The sequence below is a fragment of the Canis lupus genome, chromosome 1 (assembly GCF_048164855.1).
Source record: "Canis lupus baileyi chromosome 1, mCanLup2.hap1, whole genome shotgun sequence".
NCBI lineage: Eukaryota > Metazoa > Chordata > Mammalia > Carnivora > Canidae > Canis > Canis lupus.
Window position 1 is genome coordinate 35854570 of NC_132838.1, and position 27872 is coordinate 35882441.

The following is a 27872-nucleotide window of genomic DNA, read 5'->3' on the forward strand; positions in this document are numbered from 1 at the left end:
AGTCAGAAACCCACCCAAGCAGAAGACTGGGTAGTGACATAGAGCCTCATTGGCCTCAGAGAACTTGTCCCCCTGCTGTCCCAGCCCAAGGCTGCCCATGTACCCTCACACCCTGCTCCACACAGTCCTGTTCAACACAGTCTGGTGTGGTAAGCCCCTCCTCCTGGGAAACAGCAAGACTGGAACGGGCCTACCCACCTCACCCATCACCAGTGAGTGTTCATGGGGAACCTGCTTCTGGGTCAGGGTTTCCCATGTAGCAGAGCAGCTCTCTCCCTGCAATCTATTGAAAGTCAGCCCTCCACACAAGGGTATGTGAAAAACAAAACTAAAAAAGAAAAAACACAAAAACACCTCACACAAAACCCCCTGCCCAACCCAACCAAATAAAGGAAGAAAACATAGGATCCAGAAACCTAAGGTATCAATGTTTTCTTTAGACTCTCGAAACATTAAAAACAAAAACAAAACATAATTTGGCATCAAACCTGGAGATTGGTCTTCAAACAATGGTCATCATTTCACTGAAGCCAATTAGGCCAGGTACATACACTACAAACAAACTTATTCTTTGGTTCAGCCAGATCAACTCTGTGCAGAGATGTGTAAGAGAGGACAGTTTATGCAACCAATGTCACTGTGTTGTAGAGAAATTTTCTACCCATGTCTGATATCCAAGGGTTCATCTTTGTTCTGCCCAGAAGTTTTGAGAAATTCTTTAGCTCTTTCTCATAAATGAAGTACAGAGTCAGTAATTCGCTTGTAAAGAAAGAGCTAACTAAGCAAATTTTGAAGTACTGATATAAGTGATTGGAAAAATCAAATCACTTTGCAGATTTTCTTAATGGTCAAGCCGATCATATTGTTTACTCTCCGTTGTTCTATTACAATTTGTTTGATGTGATGTTAAAAGTCATCTATTCTCAGATGTACAGAATTTGTTAGGAAAGAATGTTAGGCTGGGAAAACTCAAAATAGAATGTTTTCCAAAACTTATTCTCAGTGGGATTCACCCATATTTAGCCCTTCATAGGTACTCAGTATTCTCCTAAGAACTGCTGAGATCTTTGAAGTTAACCACCCACCATGTCCAGCATTTGTTAAATCCTTTTCTTGTTAAAACATAATATTTTAGGATTAACCTTAGAAAAAACAATCAAACTAGTTTGTGAAAGATGCTATGTGTCTATAGGCCAAACTCTGAAATATCATTTCCTAGTGCTCATAGCCTTAAACACAAAAACTTGGGGACAGGTGGCAAGATTAAAAGGAAAGTAGAATTTTTAAGAGAAGATGAAAGTAATATGGATTCTTGGATCTGGGGGAAATTTCAATATTGAAAAGGCGGGGGGGGGGGCGGTAATAATGGAAATACAGGTATTCATTGCTAGACACCAAAAGTAGTACACAGCAACAATGATGTCTGTGTGGCTCAGTTGGTTAAGCGTATGGCTCTTGGTTTGGGCTCAGGTCATGATCTCAGGAGTTCTGAGTTCAAGCCCTACATCCAGCTCAGTGCTCAGCAGAGTCTGCTTGTCCCTCTCCCTCTGCTCCTTCCCCTAGGCTCTCTCTCTCTCTCTTTGTGTCACTCTCATAAATACAAATAAAATCTTTTTTTAAAAAAATGTTTAAAAATATAGTACATAGCAATAAAGCAAAATGACTGGCTTTGTGTAAAAATATTGTGTGTAAACTGTAAATAGCATCTACTGTCACTGAGAGGAGAAGCTTCACACAAATGTGGTACAGCATGGAGGTGGGGACAATCAACTGAGTGAAAATGCCAAAGTGACAGCATCACCAAACATACCTGAAGGCATTGGTGAAGACTGTCAGAAGACACTTAGGAAGGCCACAGACTCTTCTTCTGGAGAGATTCTGCTAATTAAAAGAGCCAAGCACTCACCTGGAAATGATTAGCTGTCTTCTTCTATTGAGGCAAAAATGAACTTGACCAGAGGTCCCAGAGTTGGCCTGGTTCTAGCACAGCCTTTTGGTATCCTGACCACATGTGAAGTATTCTCAAGCATAAAGAGATCCAACCAATTAGCAAGAAAAAGCATAAGCAGATCATATTACCTGAAATGGTCTCCCGGTATTTGGTAAATCAGCAGAGGCAATATTTAGAACAGAGCCACAACCGCCAAATCGTTCATTCTGACAGCCATATACAACCAGTGGGATTTATGAGAAAGAATTAAGGTCCTGAAGAGAATGTGCAGCTCAAGTGCATACAGTGACAAAACCAGGCCATCCTGGACAGAAAGGCTCTGGCTACTTTTAAAAACAGTTATACTTAGGCTCAGTCTTAAAAATCATACAATCCATCTACACAAAGGAAGAGGTTTAAAGGATTTAGAGATTAACATCTTCCAATTGCAAATAATGAAAACTGACTACATAGTTGCTAAATGTTCACAGTTTGGTGTTCTCACTTGTCTTTCCTAACTCACTTTCTTTGAGTCATTAGAGAATTGGAGCCAGAAAGGAAGTAGGAATTTAACCCAGGGATTTTCACCTTTCAAAAATAGGATTGTCCCTTCATCTTTCCCCAAATAAAATATAACCTGTGCCCCAATATAAAACAGATCAAAGCTGAACCACTTTGTAAGGTAGGATAGGGAGAGAGTTCTAAGTTGACCAGAACTCCCCTCTTTACACAGTAGAGATTGTACACATTATACTCAAAACCCTGTGTTACTTTTAAAGTGATAAAATTTTTCACACATACACAGCAAAATAAGTACATAAAAATGCACAAGTATGAAATTGAATTTTTGAACTAGCAAATAATTTTTTAAAGATTTTGGAGACAAACTTGCTAACACTCAATATGTGTGTCATTCTATGAAAGACAATTCAAAGAGCTGTAACTTTCTCAATTTCCATTAAAAATGACTTGTTTTTTACCTTATATTTACTTTTGACTTAAAATTTTTCACACATTGTAATAGGTATTCATGGCAAAAATAAACAAAAACATATAAGCAGAGAAAGAAAAAATTTTAAATCACCTATAATCTATATCCAAAGGCACCAATAATCTATTATCCAAAGTTGCATATTCTTCAGACCTATTCTCTGCACAGTTTTATCATCTACCTTAATTTATGACTTATCCTTACATAAGTAGTTAGCTCTTAGTTTTTCTTTCTCTAGTTTATTTGGCTAACAGTTTTATATCTATTGATATAAAATGAAGTAATTTTATTATTCAAAAATCTTTCCTAAAAATTTTTTGGCCAAGGGGTACAATATATTATAACTTGTTTCACAGGTCTGTTTTCACATATTAGAAAACAGCTTATGTGTCTGGCCATTTTTAAGTTTATAGGAGAGGCACAAGACATTAACTTACAAAGTCAAAGGATACTCATCAGGCGGAGAGCAGCTGCACACATAATACACGGTTCCACGGTGACATACAGCACAGTGTGTTCAAATACTTCAGAAGGACTCTTGCCATTTTGATGACACCAATCTAAGGCCTGATCGATGGCCACCATTTCTGCATGTCGAGTAGCCTGAAAAAAGAAGCACTGGCATCAACATGTAACTGCATTTTACAAACACTCAAATATAAATACAACAAAATGGGCCTGATGTTTCTGGCATTTTAATGAATAAAGTTTTGGGACACTCTTAGCACTTGGCAATGTATTTCCCAGTTCTATTCCCATAACCTCATGAAGAAAAGACACCTTATAGGAGATGCCATGAGAATTATGCCATATTTTTAGTTAAGTATCTCAGAACCTAAAGGGATGCTCTTTCAATTAAAATGCCATAGAAAATATAAGTCTGGGTGGTGGGGACAGTCTAGAGTTTGTGAATATTCTAGGGGAAGCGTGAAGTCTTTAAGCATGTGCTCCATTGTCAATGTTTTCAAAGCTATCCTTCACTTCACTCTACACAAATCTGTATTTAATTAGTGGAATGTCATCACTTACATTTTCTTTGGGATGAGATTTTATATTCTGGCAGACTCTAGAGAAAAGCAGAGATTTGGTATCAGTCTCAGATACCTCATGGGTGGCGTAGAATACAGAGAAATCACATAGCATTTGGAAATAACCATACCTAAATTTGAATCCTGTCTGTGACATCACTAATTATGTGGCCTTGGGCAAGTTACATAACTTCTCTGTGGTTCCCCTATCTGTAATACAGGGTACACTGGCATCTCTACCTCATAAAACACTGAATTATACGAAGCAGATGCTGTGTGCTATATATGTGCTCTGTGTGCAATAATTATTAATAACATTTGGATAATAACATTTATCAATAAGCTTATTCTGATTGCTAACTATGTATAAGCCACTGTGCTAAATCCTATGTGAGATTTAAAAAGTCTGTCCTCAACAAGTATAAAATCTGGTTGGGGCAAATAAAAAGTTTCTCATTACCTGTGACACAGAATAGGGTGTGAGAAATGCTGGCACAGTGGCCAAGGTGCCATTGAAGCTATAGGCAGATGGAAGCAATGCACGGACAGAAGTACAAACTCAGAGCTGTAAGGCACTTTAGAAAACAGGTTCCCAAACCTACCTGCATACAGAACTGAGGAACTTAAAAAAAAAAAAAGTTTCCCCAACTCAGGTACTTTTTAAAAATCAGATTCAGAATTACTGAACCAAATCTCCCTAGGATTCTCAATATGTAACTTTTGAACTGAATCACTGCAATCAACCTTTTTTTTTTTTTTTTTTTTTAAGAAAATCCAGAGTGGTGTGGTGTCTTACAAATAAGTGTTTTTTGGGTTTTTTAAAAAAGATGTATTTATTTGAAAGAGAGAGAGAGAGAGAGCGCGTGTGCAAGCTGGGGGAGAGGCAGAGAAGGAACAGACTCCCCACTAAGCAGGGAGCCAGAATAGGGCTTGATCCAAGGATTCTGAAATCTTGACCTGAGCTGAAATCAAAAGTCGGCTACTTAACCAACTGAGCTACCCTGGTGCCCCTCAACCTCTCTTTTAGTAATGAATAACTATAAGCAAACTTAAAACATGTTAAAAACACACAGCTGGGAGAGGTGATGGTAGTGATAAGAGTGGTGGTAGTATCAGAGCCAAAAGTAGGACTCAGGTTTCCTTATTTGGGGTCAAGAGTCTTTCTATAGAAGACTTTTGTAGAGTAATTTTCTAAAGGACACATAAACCAAAATAAATGCAGGTTAATTTCAAGATACAGAAGAAACCCAGGTCATTTGGGGGGTTAGATGGATGACTTTAGGGCATTCAAAGTTCTGATATTAAAGATATCATACCAAATCACAAAATACAAATATGGAGACAGGGCAATTACTTAAAATGCAGAATTTTACACCCAGACAAGTATTTGTATATTCACGATTGCTACATTATGTTTATTACTTATCTCGCAAGTGTTTTGATAACCACATAATAATTGCTTTGTGAATCTAGGTTCCTACTTTGTATGTGTTTTCTTTTTGATAGATGTGCTAGATAAACATTAAATTCCCCATAGCACTATTACCAACACTTGTTCTCTGGTTCCCAAGATCAAATAAGATCAAAGTCTATGTGAGTGCCCTTATGGTTAGAAGCTGTGAGTCCACCTAGTATTTCTGATAATCCTAAAATTGCATACTTCATTTATACTTACTGTGACACACTGCTGGAATACCAAGAAATACTGCCTTAATTCATGAACTTCTCAACCTAACCACAGTAATATAAAGGCACACAATCTATTAGAGTATAATGCCAGGGCGCCTGGGTGATTCAGTCAGTTATATGTCCAACTCTTGATTTCAGCTCAAGTCATGATCCCAGGGTCATAAACTCAAGTCCTGAATCAGGCTTCACACTGAGCGTGGAGCCTGCTTAAGATTTCCTCTCTCCTTCTCCTTCTGCCTCTCCCTGCCACACTTGTGCACACATGTACACTTTCTTTCTCTCTCTCTCTAAAAAAAAGTTGTTAAATAAAAAAAATAAAATAAAAAATAATAGTGTATGGAATGATGGGGTGCCTGGGTGGCTCAGGTGGTTAAGCATCTGCCATCATCTCAGGTCATAATCCCTGGATCCTGGGATAGAGCCCCACATCAGGCTTCCTGCTCTCCCTCTCCCTATGCTGCTTCTCCTACCTGTGCTCTTTCAGTCACTCTTTCTCTCAATAAGTAAATAAAATCTTTTTTTAAAAAAGAAAAAATAATAAAGTGTAATACTACATATAGGTACAGAGACAGCAGACGGTAGAGACTATTCCATTGAATTATATATAACAGTTTCCTTTATACAATCCTTTAATACCTCCAAATATATAAACTAAGATGATTTTTTAATCTACCAGGAGGAAAACAATATGTAAAGATAGTAAAGAATGTGATGAGTTAAATTGATGTGTTTTGTAAAGTGGAATTTTCGTATTAGATTTGCTAAGGATGGAGATTAGATTCATTTCTTCAGTACTGACACTCTAATGTCCTAATATCCCTTCTTGAATTTCACTCAAGTGCTAAAGTAGAACTCCATAAAATAGAAAATTACCCCAAAGATTTTATTGCTTCATTAAATTTTTCTGAATTTTCCAAATTTTAAAAAACATGGATCACTCTATAACTAGAAATGAAGGCATTCAAAAAAAGAAATGTTAAGGGAGACTACCCTTTCATCAGTACCTATGGGTCTTGACACAGACCCATCTTCTTGCTACTGTGATGAAGTTCAGTGCACTCCTACCTTCACTGCTGTATGTTTGCAATTAGATTATTCAAATGACATACATTTTTGGTTTGATTAACTTCGTTTCGTCCCTTCCCCACAACTTCGTTGTTGTAGACCATAAGGCAGCCAACAGGAACTTCAATATTCTCTAGGGCTTCCTTGGCCTAAAAGACAAAGTGGAAAATTTAGTATGTAATGTTCAATACTTAGAAATATTACGGGAAAGAAACAGACATAGCATAAGTACACATGTATAAACACTAGAACAAAGAAACACAGCTGAGCTCTCCCTCCCCCTAAATATAGTTCAATATTTAGTGCCTTTGTTCTCTGTTATATCCATATTAAGGGAGACTCAGAAAAAAAACCTTTCATAGGTTCTGAGCCCCTGATTTCTTCTTCTCATTGCAAGCAGAAGTGAGCAAAAGGCTGTTAGAATAAAACTGACTCTTATTCTTGCAGTGGCAGGGTCTGTGCAACTTTTCAGAGATCATATATATGTTGCAAAGGAAAATAGATAACATGTATAAATACTTTATTGAAGTCCTTCCCTTGTTGAAATTCTACTTGCTTAATTTTTTGAATATTAAGAAGATACCTTCTAGAGTTCCAACAGCAAAAAGGTAACCAGACTGGATGTCTCTCTATGCTATTTCTGCTTTGACAAAAGAAAAGCTTTGGTGCACTCTATGTGAAAATGGCATAATCACTTTGGAGAACACTTTGGAAATTTATTTAAAAGGTAAATATACATATAACCTAGGAACAAATTCTACTTCTAAGTATTTATTTAAGAGAAGGGAATATATGTCCATACAGATATACACACACAAAACCCTGTACAAGAATGTTCATAACAGTGCTTGCTTCGGTAGCATATATACTAAAATAGAATGTTCATAATAGCTTGACTCATAATAGCCCAAATCTGGGAACAGCACAGGTGTCCATCAACAAGAGAACAGATAAACAAACTGTGGCATAGTCACATGGTAGACTCAGCATGAAAGGAACAAGCTGGAGATACACATAACAACATGGGTGAATCTCAGACATGCTGAGTAAAAGAAGTCAAACATAAAAGCATATACACTGTATGTCTCTTCAGGTGTAATACTAGAACAGACAAAAGTAAACACAATGATAGCAATTTTTTCATGGATGGGCATGTGTATACTGATTGGAAAGGGACACAAGGAACTTTTTTCCAGGGCGGTCAAAACTCTATCTTGCAGAGAGTATCAATTACACAGATGTTTGCATCAGTCAAAACTGAATGGACAACACATTTAAGACCTGTGAATTTCATTGTATGTAAAGTACATTTCAATTAAAAAATATAAATTAGGAAAATAAGCTTAAGAGCATTTCCACCACCATCATCTCGGAAACGGTAAACCAATGCTTATATTGGCAGTTTCCTCCACCATAGGCTGTCCATTTTTCTTCTAGCTCTGTCGCTGACTGAACCAGAGAAGCCGAGGGCCAAGACAGCTAAAAAATACTTCTTTGGGGAAAGAGCAGAAAGCAAGGAGGTTACATCTGCATGTTCCCTGATCCTGCTGCTGAGAGAGAACAGAGGAAGAGCACAACTCTTGAACTAGTGTATAATCATTTCCATCTCACTACAGTCAAGAAAATCCAAGTATGGCTGTTTCTAGAAAAGCATAGCATTTCTTATTTTGAGAGGCTTGAAGATACTCTGGAAGACCAGATTACCAAGTAACTGTAGGTATTCACACACAGCATAAGGCATATACAGTGCGAAGTTGAAGACACTGCTTAAAACAGCATGTTCTTCCTCCTGTACTAGACCCTATTCCCAGCTATACTTTATTTACAGTAGCAATAACTTCCTATCATCATTCTAACATGGGTTCCTTGCCCCTGCACTTAACTTGTCCTTGGGCCAATAAAGGTGAAAGGAAAAGCCCCTTCCTTCTCCTTTCTCTGTATCTCCCTTTCCTCCTCCAGGGTAGTGGGACATAGCTAGGCCCTGCACAGATGTAAGGAGACAGTATCTGAAGCAGTAACACTCTATTCTTCCAAACTGAGTCATGAACCACCCACAGGCTGTCCAGTTCTGTAACAATGGTTAAAGCATGCCCAGTTTATGCAAAGTTCAGAAATCTGAAGAGTTCCAAGGTTTAGTGAATATATGCAAATAAATATACAAATGCATCACTGGGTACTAGAGAAAGGAAAGCCAGGAGGAGGGCTGGCAGTAAGGACTGCGATGCTAAGTATCCATGAGTTAAGGGAATCAGCATACAAAGAACACTATTTAAAGTAAGATTTGGAATACACAGAACTCCAAGTACACAGGAGAGAGATCATTTACTCATCCCAACAAATATTTGTTGAAGATCCTGAGATAGGAAATTATCCTGGATTACTCAGGTGACCCTAAATGCAATCACAAGTGTCCTAATAAGACAGAGAAAAAGAGAGAGATTTGAAGACGTTACACTTTTGGCTTTGAAGATAGAGGGAGGGACTTTGAGTGAAGCCAAGAACATTGCTCCAGAAGCTGGAAAAGGTGAGGAAACATTCTCCTCTAGAACCTTCAGAGGGCATGCAACTCTGCTGACACATTGGGTTTGGACCAATGAAATAAATTTCAAACACCTGGCATCCAAAGCTGTAAGAGAATAAACTTTTGTTTAAAGCCACCAAGTTTGTGGTAATTTGTTATAGAAGCCATAGGAAATGAATACACTCTGTTAAGAAGAAGAAAAAAAACAAGCTAAAACTGGAAGAAAATATTTGCAAACCACATATCCAACAAAGGTCTACTATCAAGACTATATAAAGAACTCTAAAAGTTCAACCGTAAAAACAAAAACAAAACAAAACACAATCCGAATAGAAAATGGGCAAAAGATATTATGAAATACTTCACCAGAGGGCCTACAGATGGCAAATAAATATGTGAAAATATATTCATACCATTAGCCATTAAGGAAATGCAAATTATAACCACAATGAGTTATCACTACACACCTATCAGAATGGCTAAAATAAAAAGTAAAAACACCAAATGCTGGTGAGACTGAGGAAAAAACAGGATCACTTATACACTGCTGGTAGAGCTGTAAAATAGTACAGCCCCTCTGGAAACTAGTTTGGCAGTTTCTTAAAAAGCAAAATATACAGTTAACATATGACCCATCTATTGCACTCTCAGGCATTCTCCCAAGGAACTAAAAACTTAGGTTCACACAATACATAAATTCAGATACAGACACAAATATTCATAGGAGTTTTATTCGTAATAGGCAAAAACTGGAAATGATCTAAATGTCCTTCAAATGATGAATAGTTAAACTGTGGTATGTCCATCCCATAGAATACCACACAGCAACAAAAGGAGTAACCCACTGATTCACTTAACACTTGGATGGACCTCAAGGAAATCATGCTCAATGAAAAAAACCAACCCCCAAAAGGTTCCATATGCACATATATAACATTCCTGAATGCAAAATTACAGATACAAAGAACAGATTAATGCTGGCCAGGGTTTAAGGGCTTAGGAGGGAATGGTGGCCTTGTGGTGATTGAGCAGTTCTAGTGGTGGTTAAACAAAACCAAACGTGATAAAATTGCATAGAACTATGCACACATGTGCATACAAAGCTGATTAAATCTGAGTAAGCCCTACAGATTGCATCGATGTCATTTTCCTGGTTTTGATTATTGTACTACAGTTACGTAAGATTAGCTACCACGGAGGGAAGCTGGGTAAAGGGTACATGAGCCTTCCCTATATACTTTCTTTGCAACTTCTGTGAATCTATAATTATTTCAAAAGGAAAAGTTTAAAAAATAATAAAGGCTGAGTAAACAAGAATTATCTTGCAATGGAGAGAGATACTCAATGGAGATGAAGAAGAAATGCTTAATAAAGTAGAAGGAAAATCAAGAGTGTGCTGTTTCAGAAGACCCCAAAAGGAAAACAGGCCAAGAAAAAAGGATCAGTGACACACATGCAATTTTGGGGGGTATGTCGGAAATGAAAACCAGTGGCTTGAACAGTGACCTATCTACAGGTTAGATTTCTAGCTTCTATTACCACAGACTGTTATGTCTACATACAACTGTTCTGATTCTAAGCTTGTAAATCATAAGAGCTTATACCTTCCTGAAAAACTTACTTTGACCCAGGACTATTTTAAGCACTTTATAAGTATTAATGCATTTTGTTTACAATGCTATGAGATAGATTCGGTGAGCTTCCCCATCTTAGAGATGAGCAAATGGAGACATGGGGAAATTAGGGAATTTGCTCATGTGAGAGGCCAGGGACAGAATCCAGGTAATCTGCTCCAGGCATTCATTTCTTCAACAAATATTTATGGACACCTATGAGGTACGAGCTTCCTGGCCACTCTGCCTCAAATTTCTACTCTTTCTACACTGATCAGCTGTTTTGTCACTTTTTGGGTTCAAAATAGGTCTAGTAAGGGACAAAAAGGGAAACTTGAGAAACTGAAATCTAGAAAGTTTAAGGATAAAAAACTGCAAGCGAAGAACAAATGAGGGGTGCATGTGACAAAGATTTTCTGTAAAACTATCTCCTGAAGAATTTTATGTGTGGCTGTGTTGCTACCTCAAGTACATAGAAGAGAATTTAAGGCTAAGTTGAGAAGAAGTAGCAGAGGACAAGGAGAACCCATGAAGCCCAGTGGGGTTCCAAGTCCTGACTTAGTCACCTGGAAGAAAGCCTGGCAGCCTCCCACTCCACCCAGGCCCCCAGGTAACTGGGCGTGTGCATTTCATTCTTTCCTTTGGATTTTCTTTTTCCTTCCAGCAAACTTATCTCCTTTGCTCCTTGTCCCAACTCCCAGTATTATCTTCCTTCTTACATAGATTAACTTGTTTTTTGTGAAAAGCCTTCAACTGCTGTCCAAATGAGAGAGAAACCATTAATGAGGAGAGTATTTAAAAGGGCAAATCAGGTTATTAATAAAGAATAGCCCAGCCCACCATGTGGAGGATGAGTGGGTGAGCAGTTGGGAAACATGGGTTAGGGAGGAGGTGGTGAGAACAACCCCAAAAACCCACAAAATTGGGTTTAGGTGAAATGCTGTTCAATAAAATACATGTTTGCTTTGCTGTCAAGTTCAAAATAGAGTTAATTAAACTAATTAAATAATAAACATAATTTTCAACCCATCCCATCCCATACTTTCCAACTCTCCCACCAACTCGAGTCCGATCATTTCTTTACGAATTTGCTTTGTTACTTTGTACCTTGCCCTTTTAGCATGCAGAAGTTTTTAATATTTATGTAATTAAAACCCACCTGTTTTTCTCCTCTGTTTTCTGCCTTTGATGGAATAAAGAGCCCATCTACATTCCACTAATATTTATTTACCACTGGTTCCTTTCTGGTTTTATTCTTCTTACACTATCTCTTTAATTAGGTATTTACTACAAAAGTGTAGTGAAAAATTTCTTTAAAATGACCCATACCTTAAAAAAAAAAAGTATCTTTACCATGTTAACTAATTATTTGTGTTCTCTAGTCTTTAATTGATTTTTTAAAAAGTTTAAAAAAAACCAGCTTTTATTTATTGAGCATAATGTGTCAGGGGCTTTATAAACATTATCTCTTTTAATCTATACAACCCTGTTAAATAGATACTACATACTCATTTTATAGAAGAGGCCTCTGTGGCTAAAAGGTTAAGAGCCTATCAAGGTTAGCTAGTTGCCAGTAGGCATTCTATAGTTTGAACATATGCCTGTCTAACCTCTAAATCTATGTGTATACTATAAAATAATCTGTATTGTTTGCTTGTACATGTACAGTATAAAACAATTTGTATTCTGCTTGCTTAATGTTGAGTGTGATAGCTGTGATAATGTCATGTTTACACATAGTATCCATAATCATTTTGATACAGTACATTATTCAACACAGTAATGTACCATAATTTAACCATTTCCCTTTATCAGAAGTTTGAATTGCTTCCCAATTTTCTCTGTTACATATAACACTGAAATGACAATGATTGCTTTTATCTTTCTAAACTATTTCCTTAAGATAAATGCCACAGAATTATATTACTATGTCAATTGATATGAACTTTTTTTTTTGAGGCTGTTAATGTCAGGTTGCCTTCCGTAAATGTTATACCTATAAGACTTAGGGTTGTATTGATTTTTGTACAGACCAACTTTAGATGATTTAAAAAAAATAGATTTTAACCTTTCTCAAAAACTGTTTTCCTTTCTTTTATAATTCAGGCTTACATCTGTAGATTAAAATCAGAGATTAGGATGGAAATTTTCTAGTGCAACCCCTTTATTTTAAACATGAAGACAGTAAGACCCAGAAATTATATGACTTGGCTGTGTTCACCTGCCTGGTCCAATCAGAGCCAGACATTCTACTTACTCATATTGGCCATTTAGATATGTCTACTCTGCACAAAAGCAATGATAATGCTAGTATCTGCCCTACTACATGTATACTGCATATTTCACTTTCAAATTCCTCAGAGGTGAACAGATTTGGCACTAGCCATGCCTCCTCTCTAATCTTAAACTCTTCTCAGAACTACAGAGTATACCTTGAATTACTTCAACAATCTTCAAAGTAGTTCAAGATTTGAAGTTTCTGTAGTGGAGAGGGAATGAATGAACAAAGCTAAGATTTATGACAAGCACTTTTCCCCCTTCAAGACCTGAAAGAACATGTATAGGCCAAAATCAAAATACAAGTACTAAGTAAGGGCCTCCTTGACCCTATGTAGGAGTAGGTAAACTAGGTAATCACATCCCCCAGGTGTTTATAATCCAATTAAGAGACAAAAATGTCAAGGCCAGAGAGATCTGAGAAAGTATGTGGAGTTCAATCATCTCATTTTAAAGAGTATGAAGGGAAACAGAAGGGGTAGTGACTTCCCAAGGACACAGCAAAAGGTAGTAAAAGGACTTACGTGGTTAGTCTAGAAGTCTAGAGAATAAGTGCAGAGATAGGTGGAGGAAATGTTCCAATATACTATGACCAAAAGACACTGAAAGGAAAATAAAGACCCAAAATATGAAAACATGAAAAAAAAATCACAGCTCTGCTACATGAATGGGAAAGCCCAATAACCGATTCAAGTTAGCTGTTTTCAAAACCACTATTAAGTAAGTCCTCTGCAGTAGCATCTCTGAAAATTTCATCTATGTAGGCTCCACACATAAACACATTGAGGAGAGCTCCTGAAGCAAAAGAAAATAAACAGAAGAGCCCATACATTCTGACTTCCCAGCATTCAGGCATCATCTGCCCTTTGGATCTCTCACCCACGGAAGGATACCAATGCAGCTCACTCTAAGATATTTTAGCCTTTGCATATATTATCCTCCTCACTATTTAAGAGCTGTGCAACAGCTCTGTGTAAGAAGCTGTGCAACATAGGATATTATTGAAATGGTCTGAGGAAAGGAGAGTGAGATTTTGATTATCACGTGAAAACTCCTTCTCTCCAACTTAGAGGATTTAGTAACATAAAAGAAGTTCAGGACAAACAAATCCATATTATAAGTTACAAATGAATTTTTAAATATACGTGAATGGTAATTAAAGTATCAGAAGGCTATGTATCTTGTAAGTTTAATGGAAGAAATAAATTATGAAGTAAGCTCAAAGAATGGGTCATAAAATCAAGTTAGTGGGGCCAGGGTTAGCCTTTTCTTTTTTTCAAAAATTGACGGAAGAGTTTTCTGAGCTCATCACGGTGGCGGCAGGCGCATCCTGGACCTGCAGAACCGCGCCAGCGATTTGTGGACCTGCACCTGCCGCAGAAATGCTCTGCCAGCAACCGCATCACCAGCACCAAGGCTCATGTGTCCACCCAGATCGACAGGACTGAGGATGACGAGATGACCGGCAGGTTCAACGGCCAGTTCCGGCTACCTGTGGGGCCATTCGCGAGATGGGTGAGTCAGAGATTCCATCCTCTGACTGATCAAGGCCATCATTTCAAAGAACTTCTGACTGGAGAGGATCATGGGTGTGGAATATTTATCATAAATACATAGTACTCTCCTCCTCCACCCAAGAAAAAAACAAATACCAGGAAAACTGCACATAGGAAGGTGAAGTACTGTTCTGTGAAACTTTTCAGTTTATAACTATGTACATATTTACTGGGTTGTAAAACAAAATACTTTTTTTTTTTTTTTTTTTACTGTGAGTCACTTTCAAAAAAGTATGAGAAACAAGTTTAAAAGGACATTGGAGCACCTGGGTGGCTCAGTGGTTGAGTGTCTGCCTTTGGCTCAGGTCGTGATCCCAGGGTCCCGGGATCGAGTCCAGCGTCAGGCTCCCTGCATGGAGAAGCATGGAGCCTGCTTCTCCCTCTGCCTGTGTCTCTACCTCTCTGTGTGTGTCTCTCATGAATAAATAAATAAAATCTTGGGATCCCTGGGTGGCACAGCGGTTTGGCGCCTGCCTTTGGCCCAGGGCGCAATCCTGGAGACCTGGGATCGAATCCCACGTCGGGCTCCCGGTGCATGGAGCCTGCTTCTCCCTCTGCCTGTGTCTCTGCCTCTCTCTCTCTCACTGTGTGCCTATCATAAATAAATAAATAAAAATAAATAAATAAATAAATAAATAAATAAAATCTTAAAAACAAAAAAGTTTAAAAGGACATTATGTAAGTAACAGAAACAAATGATATATGCTGTAATGTCTCATGGCTTAGAGAAAAATACTCACCTATAATAGTGAATGAATGCAGGGAAAACAGTATGAAAAGAGAACCGAAAAGAATACACCAAAATCAGTTCAGTGCTGAATTCCCAATGCCAAACATAGTGTACTCAACAAACATCAGTGGGGTGAATGAATACACAATTACAGAATTAATTAACTATAGGAGGATGGAAGCCACGAAGGACTGGAAGAATATAATCAATATGCTGTATGAAAAAAGATTTCTTTTACAGCAGCTTTAGAGAAATGTAAAACTGAAGGGCATTTTGCATACGTATATGGGAGTGGGTACATGTATTTGTGTACCTATACTTGTATATGCCAAACACACTCTTATCCCTATTAAAGAGCTCACTGGCACACGTAAGTATGGGTAAAGCTTGGATCATACACAAATCTGATCAGAGCCCTTCTTAATCAGCAATCCTGAAGGAAGGAAGTTAGAAGGACAGAGGGTAGGGGCCCCTGGGTGGCTCAGCGGTTGAGCGTCTGCTTTTGGCTCAGGGCGTGATCCCGGGGTCCTGGGATCGAGTCCCGCATCAGGTTCCCCGCAGGGAGCCTGCTTCTCCCTCTGCCTGGGTCTCTGCCCCTCTCCCTGTGTCTCTCACGAATAAATAATCTTTAAAACGAACAAACAAAAAAAGACAGGGCAGTAGGACAGATGAATGAATGGTAGGATCTGACTGTTGTATCGTGAACGATCAGACACATACATATCCTCGGTGTCTTTTCTCCTACTAGAGAGGGTCAGGAGATCATAAATACAAAATACTGAGCCTTTCCGCACCTGTGAGCGAGCCCCCAGGGGCGGAGGGGGGCGCAGCACGCCAAGAGGCCGGCCGCAGGGAGGGCAGGGCTGTTTGGCTCAGGCAAGCCACTGATAAAAAGAAATGATTTCCGTACTTCCAATCTTCCTCCCCTGCAGCACTGTGAGGATGGGCTAAAGAAGATGTCACGACAGCAAAGCCAGCTGTCTCCCCAGAAAACGTGACCGCCACGGAGATCTTGGTGGCGAGAAAGCACAGCCCGGGCGTTTGCTCAAATGCTCGGGTCGGGAAGAGGGCTGTAGAAAGCTCCCACCCCCCGGCATCCACCTCCTGGACTCCTCACCATTTGCATGGCTTCCTCCATCCACTTTTCGGTCTCCTCGGCCGTCACAGGGCACGCGCCGCCGACAGGAGACGGCGCGGACGGCGCCTTGGCCTCCATCCGGCACCCGGGCCGCGGCGCTCGGCGTCGGACGCGGGCAACGGAACGCGGAGAACGCGGGCCGCCGTTTCCAGGGAAGTCGAAAGGGCGATGCACTCGGGAGCGCATTCTGGACGGACCCGAGTGGGCGGGGCCGGGGCGCGGGGACCGCGGCGCGGCGGCGGCGGCGGCGGCGGCGGCGGCGGCGGCGGCGGCGGCGGCGGCGGCGGCGGCGGCGGCGGCGGCGGCGGAGGCAGAGAGCGCAGCGGCTCGGCTGTAGTCCACGCCCCCTTCCCGCCCCGGTGACAGTCTCTGCGGAGAGTCGCGTTTGTGATTTCGGAGAGCACCCAGCGGGACCACGGCTGCTCGTTCGGGCCTCGCGACGAGGAAACGGTTTCCTGGCGAACTACCCCGTACCTTGAAGGCCTGAAGATGCTGAGATCTACGTGGAATTTTCTAAAACGTCATAAAAAGAAATGCATCTTCCTGGGCACAGTCCTCGGAGGTGAGTGACAGCCGTCTCGGAAGGGGAGTTTGGGAGAAAGGGGAGGAAGCGAAGTGACTGTCTTCTGGAATAGGGGCCGGGCGACTGTAGTCCCGGATACACGGAGGAAACCGGGCGCCGGCTGACCAGCCTCCGAGGCTCTTCCCGTCCCTGCAGCTGTGGGATCTGGGTCTTTTGTCCTGAACGCTGCCGCCTCCGCTGCTTCTCTCCCATCTTTCTTCTCGGACGCTGGGAGCACCCACTGCAATTAAGTTTCCGTTTCAAGACACCATTCTCTTACACACATTTTTAAATTGCTGCTTTGCCGTGAGATTGTTCGTTTCTGTTTGGCACCCTCGATATTTCGTTTGGCTTCCATCCTTCTCAGAAGTTTCCTAATACCCTAGGAGAGAGTTACCTAAAGGCTGCGCTTGCAGTGTGGTTGAAAGCTAGTTTGAATTTTTTTTTCTTTTTTTTTAAACCGCACGGTTAGACTCAAGGGCTGGAAGATACGTACCAGACAGAGAAACATTTTAGTTCCGTTTCTGCTTCTTTAGAATAAAAAATTAGGCAGTAAAGAGTCTGGAAGATGCTGTGCAGCCTTCCTCAGCGTCGTCAAGGTTAGGATCAATGCCCATCTAGCCGGCACAACTGAGTTGCACAGGCTGAGAGGATATTTAGAAGCAGGATCCCCGTGAGAGCCTTTGCCCCATATGGCGCTCGTCATGTCAGAAAGTGCAGAGATTTGAAGGAGAGAATAAAAAGCCTCTTGAGATACAGAAGAGAATGTAGGAATGTTAAGAGGGAATTTTTAGCATTTTTAGCATTTTTTTTTTTTTTTTTGGAAATACTAACACTAACTACATGCTTTGGTTACAGAAGTACTTAAAAAACAAGAACAGAAGTTTTCTAAAGAATTTGGTTGTTTTTCTCTTACTATCATAGTCTGTTGTCCCATATAATTCGAAATTCACCGTACTTCTGGCATTGGTAACTCAGATCCGTTGATTCTTGAGCGTTTGAAATCAGCTTGTTGATGAGGCAAGGAGAGTCTCCCCTCATCTCTGAGGTCTTTGGCAAATCAGTACATTTTTATTTGAATTTTTACAGAATTCTTTGAGAAATCCTTTACCAATAAATTTTCCAGTATCTTCAGTCACTGACGTCTAACATACAGATCTCTCTCAACTTACAACGGAGTTATGACCCAATAAACATACAGTAAGTTGAAAAGTACATTTAACATAGCTAACGTACCAGACATCATAGCTTAGCTTAGTCTAGCCTATCCAAAATGTGCTAGGAACACTTAACTTTAGCCTGCAGTTGGGCAAAATCATATAACACAAAGCCTATTTCGTAATGAAGTGTTAATATCCCCTGTAATTTATTGAATACTCTACTGAAAGTGAAAAACAGAATGGCTGAATGATTACAAAATGATTATAAGAGTTGTTTACTCTCCATGATGCGTAGCTGACAGGGAACTGGGGCTCACGGCCCCTGCCCAGCATCATAAAAGTAGGTACCACATTTACTAGCCCAGGAAGTATTTTTTGCCACTACTGAAGGAAGGAAAATAATCTCTCTTTAGCAGTCTCAGAATAACATACCCTTTCGGATTTATGGAAGAACTTAATGGTAGATCAGACATAATCCATCATAGAGGAAGCAAAAGAATATTCTTAAGGCATGGTTATACATTTTTTTCAAAAATCTCTTGAGATCTTTATAATTATAGATTAAGAGAAATGGGAAAGGGGAAAAAAGTTCAGAAGGACAGAAACAGAAAATAATCTTAGTGTTTTATATCTTCCTACAACTGTTGCATTTCAATTAACCTAAGACATATATTTATCCAGTGTCTGTAGTGTTTAAGGCAATATGATTGGAAATGCAAGAGTTACAGATTTGTAGGTATCTACAATCTTTAGGCAAATACCTACCATTTATTGGGTGCCCAGTGGGCACTGTGCTAAGCTCTTCTATTCAGTGGGCAGGACAAGAGTAGTTCTTGTTTTTCCCATCTTCAGATGTGGGAACTAGAGTCCTAAGAATTGAAGAAACTGCCCAGGATCTCCGAATTAATAATAAGGAAACTAGAATTTGAGCCAGGTGTGTTGGATTCTGAAGTACATTCCCTTTCCACACTATGCCGCTCTGCCTTCATGGACTTTATGGTCTGACAGGAATGAAAAACAAGTGTCTTAGTCCATTAAGGCTGCTATCACAAAGTACCACAGACTGGGTGGCTATAAACAACAGAAATTTCTCTCTCACAATTCTGGAGGCTGGAAGTCCAAGATCAGCAGGGTGCCAGCAGGATAGGTGAGGGCCCACTTCCAGGTTGCAGACTTTTTGTACTCTCTCATGGCAAAAAGGATAGTGGTCTCTGTGAAGTCCTGTAAACACTGTGAAGTGTTTTTAAAAAACACTAATCTCATTCGTGAAGGCTCCACTCATGACTCCCAAAGACCTCACCTCCTAATATCATCGCATCAGGCATTAGGATTCCAACATATGAGTTTTGGGGGGACACAAACATTCTGAGTATAACAACAAGTACTCAAGTAAAATGCAAAACAGTAAGAGAACTGGTAAAAAAAAAAATGGCATACAGATCAAATCAGCAGATGATAGCATGTGCATTTAAAAAAAATAGAAAAAAAAAGAAAAAATAGAAAAGGTCTTCATGGAAGAAGTATATTTTGTCAGGCTTGAAAACTAGGAAAGATATCAACATGTTTGCTCAAACGAATTTGGCAGACTTCTTTTCCACCAAACTTTAGATGGAAAAAAACTAAAACTTTGAGTTACAAGCCTTACATAGGCATTTCCTGCATTTTGGAAGAGTCACTGCTTTAGACTAATTTGTGCAATTTGACCAGTTTATGAAATGTAAACTTTGGCCTGAGGATTCTTTACACTTGTAAAAATTAAAGACTCTAAGCAGCCTATAAAAATTTGTTTCTATTAACAGTTGCCATTTTAGAAATAAAAACCAATGAATTTTTAAAATATTAAGTAATAATAGTAAACCCATTACATATTAACACAAATATTATTTTCAAAAAAAAAGTAGTGAAAAGAGTGGCATCATCTTACACTTTTGCAAATCTCTTTACTGTCTGGCTTAATTGAAGAAAGCTAGATTCCCATCCCATCTCTCTGCATCCAGTCAGTTGCATTACCACATGTCATGTAGCCTCTGGATTACTCTGCTGTATGAGAGAATGAGAATGAAAAAGACAAGAACTACAGAAATAGTTTTGATTCACAGATTCCATGAAAAGGAATTGAACACCTCCATTAGTACCCAAGCCACATTTCCAGAATCACCACTCAGGAGAAAATGTTGCAGAACAGAGAATAACCAGGTTACATTTATTGGCTTCCTGATTTCTAAAAATCTCAGAGCAGTGACTTATAATTTATATCATAACCCCTGTAATTTTTGGTCTCTTTAGTTTTCCATTTATTCATTCTTTCATTGAACTAATATTTGAATGAAAGTGAGTGCCTACTCCCACTATATCAGGCTCTGGGAATACAAAGGAACAAGACAGTTCTTGACTTTGACGAACTCGTGGTGTTGTCTGGAAAGCAGAAATGGAAATAAACAAAAGTGATATGGTGATAATATTATAGTACCATTAATAGAGGTGGTGCTGTGGGGACTTAGAGAAATAAATGTGAAGGTGTCTGGCAGGCTTCACTCAAGAATTCACTTGAGTCAAGTACAGCTAACAAAAGAGAATGGAACATAGCAGGAAAAAGGGATGTTCAACAGATTCAGATATATCAGTTATGATGAATCAGTGTATTTCACTATGGCTAAGAACAGGGACCAAATGGAGAGTGGCAAAAGATGTATTTGGAAAACTAGCTGGAGTGCAGATTGTGGAGGGCTTTGTATACTGTGCCATTCTACTGAATCTGGACATTATCTTAGGCACCAGTGCTTTTCAACTTTCCTATGATAAAAATCAGTCAAATGGGCTTAATAAAAAGAGTTTTCTTTCCCAGAGTCTGATTCTTTTGGTCCAAACCAGTTCATTTATTCATCAGTTATCCAGCAAGTATTTATTGAGCTCCCATTGTGTACCAGCAGTCAGTACTGTACAAGACAGGACACTTGGGGGGTGTTTTCAAGGAACTCCCTTAAAGGCTACATTTTTAACAGATACTTCAAAGTAATTCTGTTGTAAGTGGAACAGGGAATCCACATTAAAAAAAGATGGCAGGGTGTTGAAGAATTCTAAGCACAGGAATATGTAGTCAGATTTAAGTTTTAGAAAATCACTTGGCATCTAAAAGATGGATTAGAAAGGTTTGAGATTAGAACAAAAGAGGAGAAGCTGAAAACCAGTTCTTAAGACCATTATTCAGAATCTGAATGAAGACAGTGACAAAGAGGTCGGAGTAAAGTGGCAAAATTTAGAAAATATTTCTGAAATAGAATCAGACTAGCAGGAATTGGTGTTTTGTTAGATTTTGAGTGATGATAATAATAATGATATTCAAACTCATTGAAATTATTAACCTAGTAATAATCTAATAAGAGTTATTTTGCAGGGATTTTCATCCAAGAAAAGATGACAACAACTAAAAGATAGTTTGAAAAAAACCTGAATTTATAATGTGGAAAGACTAGAAGATATTTTGCTTTACCAGCAGTGTTCTGAAAGGAAACCTTAAAACATTTTACGTTTATTTGGTGGGGAGGGGTGGTTAGAGGAGAGGCTGAGGGAGAGAGACTCTCAAGCAGAGTCCTCACTGAGTGCAGAGCCTAACTCAGCTTGATCTCACAACCCTGAGATCATGACCTGAACAGAAACCAAGAATTGGACACTTAACAGACTGAGCCACCTAGGCACCACAATTTCTGATTGTTCCCATTATTCATAAATAAAGACAATAGCCACAGAAGAAACTTTTAAAGCAACTTATAATCCCAGCCTTTCATTTTATGGATGGAGAAATTTCTGTTGCAGAGAGTGGAAGAGGCTTGCTCAACCTAGATGGTGCCACAACCATCAGTATCAGATGGTCTTCAGGTCAGATTGTCTTCAGGTCAGATTGAGGCAGCCTGTCGAGTATAAATATGATCCTGAACTCCATATTTTAGCTAATGAATGCTCTGCCTTCATACTTCTTTTCCTAGGGAAGAAAAAAATCAGAATTTATTAATGTTAGGAATGAGAGCTTGGCTAAATTTGACTTTATGTAGGAACTTACTTCAGTGCTAAGTAAAACAAACAAATATATATATATATATATACATATATATATATATATGTTGTGGGATTTTAGCCTAATTTCATGTATTAGTTTGCTAGTGTTGCCATACTGAAGTACCACAAACTGGCTTAAGCAACAGAAATGTATTACCTCATAGTTCTGGAGTCCAGAAATCCGAGATCAGTGTGTTGGCAGGAATTGTTCCTTATGAGAGCTTGTTAAGAGAAGGATCTTCTACAGGCCCCCCTCCTTGGTCTATTGATGGTTCTCTCTTCTGTGCCTTTATATCGTCTTCCTTCTATGCGTCTGTGTCCACATTTCCTCTTACCAGAATACCAGTCATGTTGGATTAGAGCCTATCCTAATGACTTCCTTTTAACTTGGTTACTTCTATAAAGACCCTATATCCAGATAAGGTCACATTCTGAAGTAGAGGAACTTCAAGATATGAATGAGGGGAAGGGGCAGAGGCAGGTAGTGACACAGTTCAATCCATAACAATTCCTTTTCTTTTAGCTTTAGTTAGAATATACTACTCTTATCAAAGAAATATAGTAGTTCCTGAAAAACTTTTACCAGACACTGTTGAGAATCTAATAAAAGCAGTATATCTTTTCTCCTGGAAAACACATATACTAGTCATTTATTGTTATTCCAGAAAATTCTTAGCTACAGAAAGGTCATGTAAAGTGTTTCACTTCACATTATTATTATTTGAGAAATTATAATCATTGTACACATAACTTTAAGCAATCTATTGTGCAAATAAAATACAAGCAAATTGCCTATCAAAGAGTTACTTTGTGAAATACAGGTCAATTTCTTCATACTTTGTGAAATACAAGTCAATTTCTTCATTCTGTTGGTATTATGGGAGTGTCATCTATTTTTTGAGAGTAGATTACAAGAAAGGTAGCTATAAAGCCACTTATATAACTTCCATTTGCTGTTTAAGCGTTATTATAATACATGTATTTGCATACAAACATAGCAGTCATAGTTTATTTCTGTCTTAATTATTTGTAGGACATACCTGATAGTGAATTATTATTTTAAATAATATATGTGTTATCAGTTCATCTATAATGCTTATATTAGTGAAAATATTTCAGAATGTGTGTTTGCTTTGCAGTTCCTAAGGGCTGTCTCCTCCCCACTTGTGACAAACAGACCAAATCAAATTGTTTAGATCCTGCACAGTTCTTAGGTTCTTTTTGATAGATATTGAAGGCTACAAACAGTTGGAAATAGGTGAGGATTAGTTATTACCTTACAAATTTGTTGCTGGATCATAATGGAACAAATGCTGGCACACATAAAAACATCCTATTAGCCAACATAAATAAAGCAATGTCATAACTTGTTTTATAAGCTTATTGAAGTCCCAGCGTCCTCAGTGCTGCAACAGAACCTTGCATAAAAGATTTGCCTGAAGACAGGGCACCTGGATGGCTCATTCGGTTAAGTGTCAGACTCTTGGTTTTGGCTCAGGTCATGATCTCAGGGTCCTGAGGTCTACATGCTGTGTGTAGAGCCTGCTTGGGATTTGCTTTCTCTTTCTGCCCTTCTTCCCCTTCTCTCTCTCTCTCTCTCTCTCTCTCTTTCTTTCTCTCTTTCTCTCTCACACACAAAAGATTTGCCTGAAGCAAATGCAACAGTATTCCAGTTGTAGGATTCTACTGGCCATTTGGTTAACTCCTTTGACTAAGAATCATCCTAATTAGCTGAGGATTCAAGGCTAAGTCCTTCTTAAGGATGAAGGACTTGCTAGAATCATATGTTCTTGCTCAAATGAGTATTACTAAGATGTTTTGGCTAATCCAGTATCTTAAACACCACTAATTTAATCTATGAAAATCCATTTCTGATGTTCATTATGCTAGATAAAAGTTAGTTGAAGTACTTAAACCTTGGAGTGTGGCTTTTGGTCAAATGCTAACCAACCACTCTGGAGTGTTTACATTCCCCAGTAGGACAACTGACTGCCCCTGGGGCATAGACCAGAATGTGCACATTTATATCATCTGCCTATGCTGAAATGTGTTCAACAAAATTATAGGCCTCATGACCACCCCCCCATATTTTTATGCTGTAGTGTTATAATGTAGGAATTTCTGTACCTCCTTCCCTCTCCCTTTTCCACTGAAGATACTAGTTCTCGATGTCTGCCTACCTACCTTTCTTGTAATCTTTTTTTAAAAATTTTATCATAAAAAAAAATTTATCGTAAAATAAATAGAAATTTTCTTACATTTTTAAAAAGTATTATATGTTGACTGAAGAAAATATGGAGAATACAAAACAAACAGAACAAAAAAGATGAGCTGCTTTCCCACTATTCAACAATGATTATTGTTTATTATATGCTAAAACCCATCTGTTTTTTCTGTATATCTACCTCTGTTAAAAAGAGAAACATCCATATTTTATTTTATAACCTAACAATATATATGGATATTTCCTTGAGCCATTAGCTAATTTAGCCATGTGGTTTTTAACAGCCATATAAGATTTCATAAGATTATTGTATGGATAGACCATAATTTATTTAAACAACCCCTATTGCTGGACACTTAGAATATCTCCAGTTCACTATTAAAAGCCCTGCCAGGGCAGCCTGAGTGGCTCAGTGGTTTAGCACTGTCTTCAGCCCAGGGCATGATCCTGGAGACCCAGAATAGAGTCCCACATTGGGCTCCCTGCATGGAGCCTGCTTCTCCCTCTGCCTATGTCTCTGCCTCTCTCTCTCTCTCTCTCTCTCTCTCTCATAAATAAATAAAATTAAAGCATTGCCAGACTTTGTATACTTAATTCATTTCTGTTCCCTTCAGACCTAGTATTTACGTACCCATCATTGGCTTTTAAAATGGCAATCTCCCTTTTCTTCTATTTAGGTCACAATTCCTATACAACTCTTTAATGTAGATTTTTAAAGGTTGTGATTGTTAACTTTTCATTGATATAAACCTTATATTTGGATGAAGCAGGTTAAAAATACGGTTTGGAATTTTTAATATTCTAATTAACTAGATTAATATACTTATTTTAAAAAATAATTTTAGGAGTGTATATCCTGGGAAAATATGGACAGAAGAAAATCAGAGAAATTCAAGAAAGAGAAGCTGCAGAGTACATTGCTCAAGCAAGACGACAGTATCATTTTGAAAGTAACCAGAGGACTTGCAACATGACAGGTAAGGCAAAGAGAAATATTTATACATGTATAAAGTTACTTGATGATTTATATTAAGTTACATACCTCTAGGACCAAACTTTAAAATCAGTATAAGTCAATGGTAAATACTTGTTCATTCATTTTATTTATTCATTTAGCAAATACATGGGGTACCCAGTGCCAGGGAAACAGAAGGTGAACAATTAAAACAAATTTCTGACCTTTAGAACTTATATGCTAGTGAGAGTAACAAATAACATATAAATAACTTCAGGCAGTGATGGTTGCTATAAGGAGAATAAAGCTGTGTGAGCAGTGGGGATGTTCTTTAAGAAATGGTAATCAGGAGAGTCAGGCCTCTTTGAGGAGGTGACAATCGAAAAGAACCAAATGATTCAATGGAGGGAGCCATGCAAAATGCCTTCCATGGGAACAAGCTTTACACTTTCAAGAGATAGCAAAAGGGTATGTAGCTAGAGTGGAATGAGCAATGGAAGTAGTAGGAAATAAGGCTGCAAGGATAGGCCTGATTTCATTAGGCCTTGTATCTCCAGTAAAAATTCTTAAGTGTGTTACATTTACCACAGTACAGTAGTATACACTAATCAACATAAATTAGTGATAATAATTTAACCTCCAGAGCTAGAAACCTACTGAGAGAATGCCATAAAAAAACCAACTGCCCATATTTGAAGAGAACAGGCGTTACAACTGGCATAACCCCTTAAAGAATTAGTTCTCAAATCCATGTCAAACCTATTTTTCTTTGTTATTGTTTAAAGTTTAATCTTTTCTCCAACACTTCTTTCAAGAACAGGTAATTTAGAAAGTTTGTAAAGGTAAGTTCTCTTTACTTTTGAAAGCAGAATTTTTTTCTGAGTTTAAAAGACTTTATTTTTAGTATAATAGTACTTCATTCTATAAAGCAAATAGTAACCATAAATACTAAATGTAATGATAATTCAGATAAAACACATTAAAGAGGACACATGATATAATGAGCACTGGGTGTTATGTGCAACTGATGAATCACTGAACTCTATCTCTAAAATTAATAATATACCAAATGTTAATTAATTGAATTTAAATAAAATAATTTTTTTTTAAAATACAGCTCAGTTCTTGGGTTTTCCATGTAATATCCCTATATCTTTGGGCAAATCTAAGTCTCAATTCTCTCTTCTATAAAATGATCATCATAAAACCCACTTCATAAATGTTTTGTAGAATGTTGGGAGATAATGCATATAAAGTGTTTGATGCATAATAAATACTCAGTAAGTGATAACTTTAAAATTACATAATTCTTGGGGCGCCTGAGTGCCTCAGTTAGGTAAGCATCTGACTCTTGATATTAGCTTAGGTCTTGATGTCAGGGTCATGAGTGCAAGCCCTGTATTGGCCTCTGTACTCGGTGTGGAGACTACTTTAAAAAAAAAATGACATAATTCTTTAAGTTGATATTCAGCATTCAGTGAAGTGATGCTACCAAGGACATTTTAATTAATTTTTAGAAAATAAGTACAGTCCATTTCTGGTTATTCCTCAAATTTTCAGAAAGTAGAAAAAGGTAGTCTAGAGTCTGAAAGTACATCTCAATTGACATGGACCCTTGTGTCAGTTTAGGTCCCCTGGGAAACAGATACTAAGATGGGATTAGATACACAAGAGATATATTGGGGGAAACACTCACAGAAAGCAAAGGAGAGGGAGCAGGACTCTACAGGCAAAGAAAGCCTTTAGACCATAGTGCAGGCCTTATATGTGACTGGAAAGAGAGAAGGAAAGAAGGTCAGATAGGAATCTCAACCTACAGCAGTTTCAAGAAAGTTTTGGCAGGCCAGTGGGAAGTCCTTGAGCCAAAGTTCCCTGGTAGACAAGCCCCCCAGGAATAGACCTGTGTTAATATAGCCACAGTCCACTCTCATTGACTGAGAGTGGTGCAGACATGGTAATGGATCCAGAGGGGTGGCAACTGGGGCTGCCAGTTAACCCTGCCCCTCCTAGCAGACTTGGTGGCACATTTCCATGACCATCACAACCCTTGGATTGAATAAATAGCTACAGTTAGGTAATTAAAAATAAAATATTATAGGAGCCAAATATAGGTTCACTGGAAAACTTTGCAAATTAGCTTTCTGGTATGCTTTGATAATGGAGTTACAAATCATATGATTAAATTCCTATCCTTTTGAATAAGATGCAGTGGATATACTAGAAAAATTTAGTACATATAAAAGGTAAACATAGCTAGTTATTTTTTCACCCGAAAAGTTGACCCCAACTTGAAAGACAGTATCTAATAAAATGTTTCTGTGTTCTGCCCAGTGGTTTTATCTTCTTCTTGACTTTACTAAGGATTCAGGAGAGATACTTA

At 38.5% G+C, this 27872-nt stretch overlaps 2 protein-coding genes and 1 long non-coding RNA gene across 7 annotated transcripts in view; 1 reads left to right on the plus strand and 2 right to left on the minus strand.

Moving 5' to 3' along the window:
- ADAT2 (adenosine deaminase tRNA specific 2) overlaps positions 1–16675 on the minus strand; it is a 41355-nt gene extending 24680 nt beyond the window's left edge. For both annotated transcript variants that reach the window (XR_012031116.1, XM_072826112.1), the window contains exons 1-4: positions 16518–16675; positions 6748–6852; positions 3374–3524; positions 2080–2186 (exon numbers count right to left, since the gene is read on the minus strand). Coding sequence is in view for 1 of the 2 variants with exons in the window: in XM_072826112.1 (XP_072682213.1) it covers positions 2080–2186; positions 3374–3524; positions 6748–6852; positions 16518–16616 (462 nt within the window). In the remaining variant the exon portion in view is untranslated. The remainder of the gene's footprint in view (positions 1–2079; positions 2187–3373; positions 3525–6747; positions 6853–16517) is intronic.
- A 140-nt stretch (positions 16676–16815) lies between these two features.
- Positions 16816–27872, plus strand: part of PEX3 (peroxisomal biogenesis factor 3) — a 36421-nt gene continuing 25364 nt past the window's right edge. For all 4 annotated transcript variants that reach the window (XR_012031123.1, XR_012031120.1, XR_012031122.1 and 1 more), the window contains exons 1-2: positions 16816–17100; positions 25383–25514. Coding sequence is in view for 1 of the 4 variants with exons in the window: in XM_072826196.1 (XP_072682297.1) it covers positions 17028–17100; positions 25383–25514 (205 nt within the window). In the remaining 3 variants the exon portion in view is untranslated. The remainder of the gene's footprint in view (positions 17101–25382; positions 25515–27872) is intronic.
- Positions 22011–24435, minus strand: LOC140633541 (uncharacterized). Its single transcript, XR_012031127.1, has 2 exons — positions 22471–24435; positions 22011–22239 (listed from the first exon to the last, which is right to left on the minus strand). It is a non-coding gene; the product is annotated as an uncharacterized lncRNA (long non-coding RNA).